The 2,917-nt window shown below is 38.4% G+C and overlaps 1 protein-coding gene across 2 annotated transcripts in view; it reads left to right on the top strand.

Annotated features, from left to right (window-relative positions):
* PSMD10 (proteasome 26S subunit, non-ATPase 10) overlaps nt 1–2,917 on the top strand; it is an 11,102-nt gene extending 8,185 nt beyond the window's left edge. The window contains exon 5 of one of the 2 annotated variants that reach the window (XM_004710036.3): nt 2,608–2,917. In XM_004710036.3, the coding sequence (XP_004710093.1) occupies nt 2,608–2,761 (154 nt within the window). In that variant the 3' untranslated portion in view covers nt 2,762–2,917. The remainder of the gene's footprint in view (nt 1–2,607) is intronic. The other variant, XM_004710037.2, reaches the window with a different exon arrangement.

Below are 2,917 nucleotides of genomic sequence, written 5' to 3'. Positions count from 1 at the left end.
TTTTAAACAGAATTTTGATCATACTGTGTATTCAGTTTCAAATCTTAATATTTTCCCCCAATGGTATATTATGAGCATTTTATAACGCCATTAGATTTTTTATTTCAATGGAGATATAAAATTATACCTTGACTTAGTTATCGCTCGATTAACTGCTTATTTGAACTGTTTTGAGTTTTTCACTTTTATAAATAGTGCTGCAATTGACCAACTTTGCAGATTTCCCCCCCAAAAAAAGAACAAAACACCTGGTCATATTACTCGAAGTAGCATTGCTGGCTCATGAAATGGATGCCTTTGTAAATGCTTGACGAACATTACAACTGCTTCCAGAGGAGTTGTAGCCATCCGAGTTTGCCCTAGAGCCCTCACCAACACGGAAATCACCCTTCTGTGATTTGAAAAATGGTATCCCTTCATCATAATTTACATTTTAAAAACAATTTTCAGGGAAGCTGAATGTCTTTAAAGTATCTGGCTAGTTACATTTCTTCTCTGAATGGTGACTTTTTGTGTCCCTTTCTCTGTTTCCTTTTAGGGAATGGCATTGTTTCTACCAAACGTTTTTAAGTGCTCTTTACCTGACGTACTTAAAAGACTCATCTTTTTCTTTCTTTTTTGCATGTTTGTTACTTTCTATTATGTATTAGGTGATGGTTTACAGAGCAGAATAAAATATGTATCTCATTGGAAATGTTTTTCCACTTTGTCGGCCTTTCCATTTTGTTGATGAGTTTTTCAAAGAATAGAAGCACCACCTTGTTTAGGCAGTCAACCCTATTAGTCTCCCCTTGTGCCTAGGAAGCCCTAACCCACCTAGAAATTACTTAGTCACTCGTATTTTATTGTAGCTTTGTTTTGTTTTTGAATGCTTCATTGATTTTCTTGAAGAGTGGCTGTTACTGTTTTGCATTGAACTCTTAAATCCATCTGAAGTGGATTTATGTGTACCACCCAAACTCAACATCGTTTTTGATATTTTTGTCCCCATAATACTTGATTGCTTGCTGAACAGTGATAATGTTTTGATTAAGAAAGCCAATGAATCTTCAGTTTAGCCAATAGTGAGGTTCAACCTTTTTCCAACTTGACCTTCACTCAATTTCTTTAGTTGTTTTTTCTTAGCTCATAGTTGTAAAAAAGTGAATTATAGTCCTTAACAACCCTCTTTAGAAAGACTTGCGCACACACACACACACACACACACACACAAAGAAACACCTGCACATTCCAGCTCCTTTCTCCATACCTAGAAAGGCAGACTAGCCTAGAGGAATTAAGGAATCAGACAATATAGGCTTTTCGGAAAAACATAGGATTTAGGAATAGCTAGATGCTGTTCAACAAAGAGGCATGGTGGCATAGTGGCTTATGCATTGGAGTACTAACCACAAGGTCAGCAGTTTGAAACCACCAGCCACTTTGTAGGAGAAAGGGGAGGCTTTCTACTCCTGTCAAGATTTATAGTTTCAGAAACCCAAGGGAAGCAGTTCTACCCTATGCTCTAAGTGTGGCTTTGAGTCAAGATCGACTCAATGGCAGTGAGTTTGGTTTTTGGTTTTGGAGATGCTGTTCATGGCAACCCTAAATGTCACATGGGGTCATCATGAGTCAGAAGCAACCAGATAGCAACTGCTTTTAATTTTTTTTTAGAGTTGTTGTTGGTGTTTTTAGCTTCTGTTTGTCCAATCCAAGTTCTATGGCCTACCAATTACCATATATACGCGAATATCAGCTGAGGCACCTAATTTTACCAAAAAACTGCATTAAAAATGTGCTGAAAAACTCAGCTTATATATAAGTATATATGGAAGGTGCGTTTAGGGAAGTTATAAAACCTTGCTGAGTTGCTTAGTGGGTTGGGTTACTGCTAACCACAAGGCCAGTGGTTCGAACCCAAAGGGGTAGCTGTACTCTGTCCTGTAGAGTAGAGTCACTAAGAGTATCAACTCGATGGTAGTGGATTTGAATATGAGGTTAATGATTCCTTCCACACTACGTTGTGGAGAGATTGAAATAACATGTAAAGATCCTAAACCCCGGCTTGGCAAGCTGTAAGTGCCTAACCATAACATAGGTTCATTTCTTTCCCTGTTCACTTACTGCTCAGCTGGGTTACCATAGGCCAAAAAAAAATGTAACCGGCCACCATTTGAACTATAAAATGGTGAAGATAATGCCTTGCTAACTTAGAGTAGCCCTTTAGCCCTAAGGGCCAAAGGAGATTCAAACGCTTCCATTTCTTTTCCAAAATTGAAACCACAACTGTGTGAAGTATTGTTATTGACAGTATGAATTGAGGCTTATCTAAATTCTAACCTGGAGTCAGAATTTGGGGAAACGACTTTTAATTCCATCAGATAAGAAAGTTGTTCTTTCTTGGGCTGGCTGGCATTCAGAGAGATCCTTTCTCTTCTAGTCAGCCCAGCACTATAAGGCGTTTGAGCTGATTTTTAAACTCTCTAAACAATGTTCCTCACGTAAATTGATTTTTCCTTTTCTGATAAAATAACTTTACAGTTATACCACTGCCTAGTAGTGTGCACTTTAGATTATCTTGCAGGCAATCCTAACCATGATTAATGATCTTTATGGTCCCGATTTCAGACACTTAGCCTGTGATGAGGAGAGAGTTGAAGAAGCGAAGCTGCTGGTGTCCCATGGAGCAAGTATTTACATTGAGAATAAAGAAGAAAAGACACCCCTGCAAGTGGCCAAAGGCGGCTTGGGCTTGATACTCAAGAGAATGGTGGAAGGTTAAGCAGCCTGGATTTTTTTCTAGTCATTTTATTGGGGGCTCTTGAACAGCTCTTATAACAGTCTATACACCAATTGTACAAATGTTACTATTATCATTTTCTGTTTGAGCCATTGGTATTAGCTCCTCTTTTTCCCTCCTATCCTTATGAACCCTTGA

Source organism: Echinops telfairi, unplaced genomic scaffold, assembly GCF_000313985.2.
Source record: "Echinops telfairi isolate 266 unplaced genomic scaffold, ASM31398v2 ScPeMD7_7427;HRSCAF=8465, whole genome shotgun sequence".
Lineage (NCBI taxonomy): Eukaryota > Metazoa > Chordata > Mammalia > Afrosoricida > Tenrecidae > Echinops > Echinops telfairi.
The sequence above is the reverse complement of the archived record's forward strand: the minus strand, read 5'-3'. Positions and strand labels throughout refer to the sequence as shown.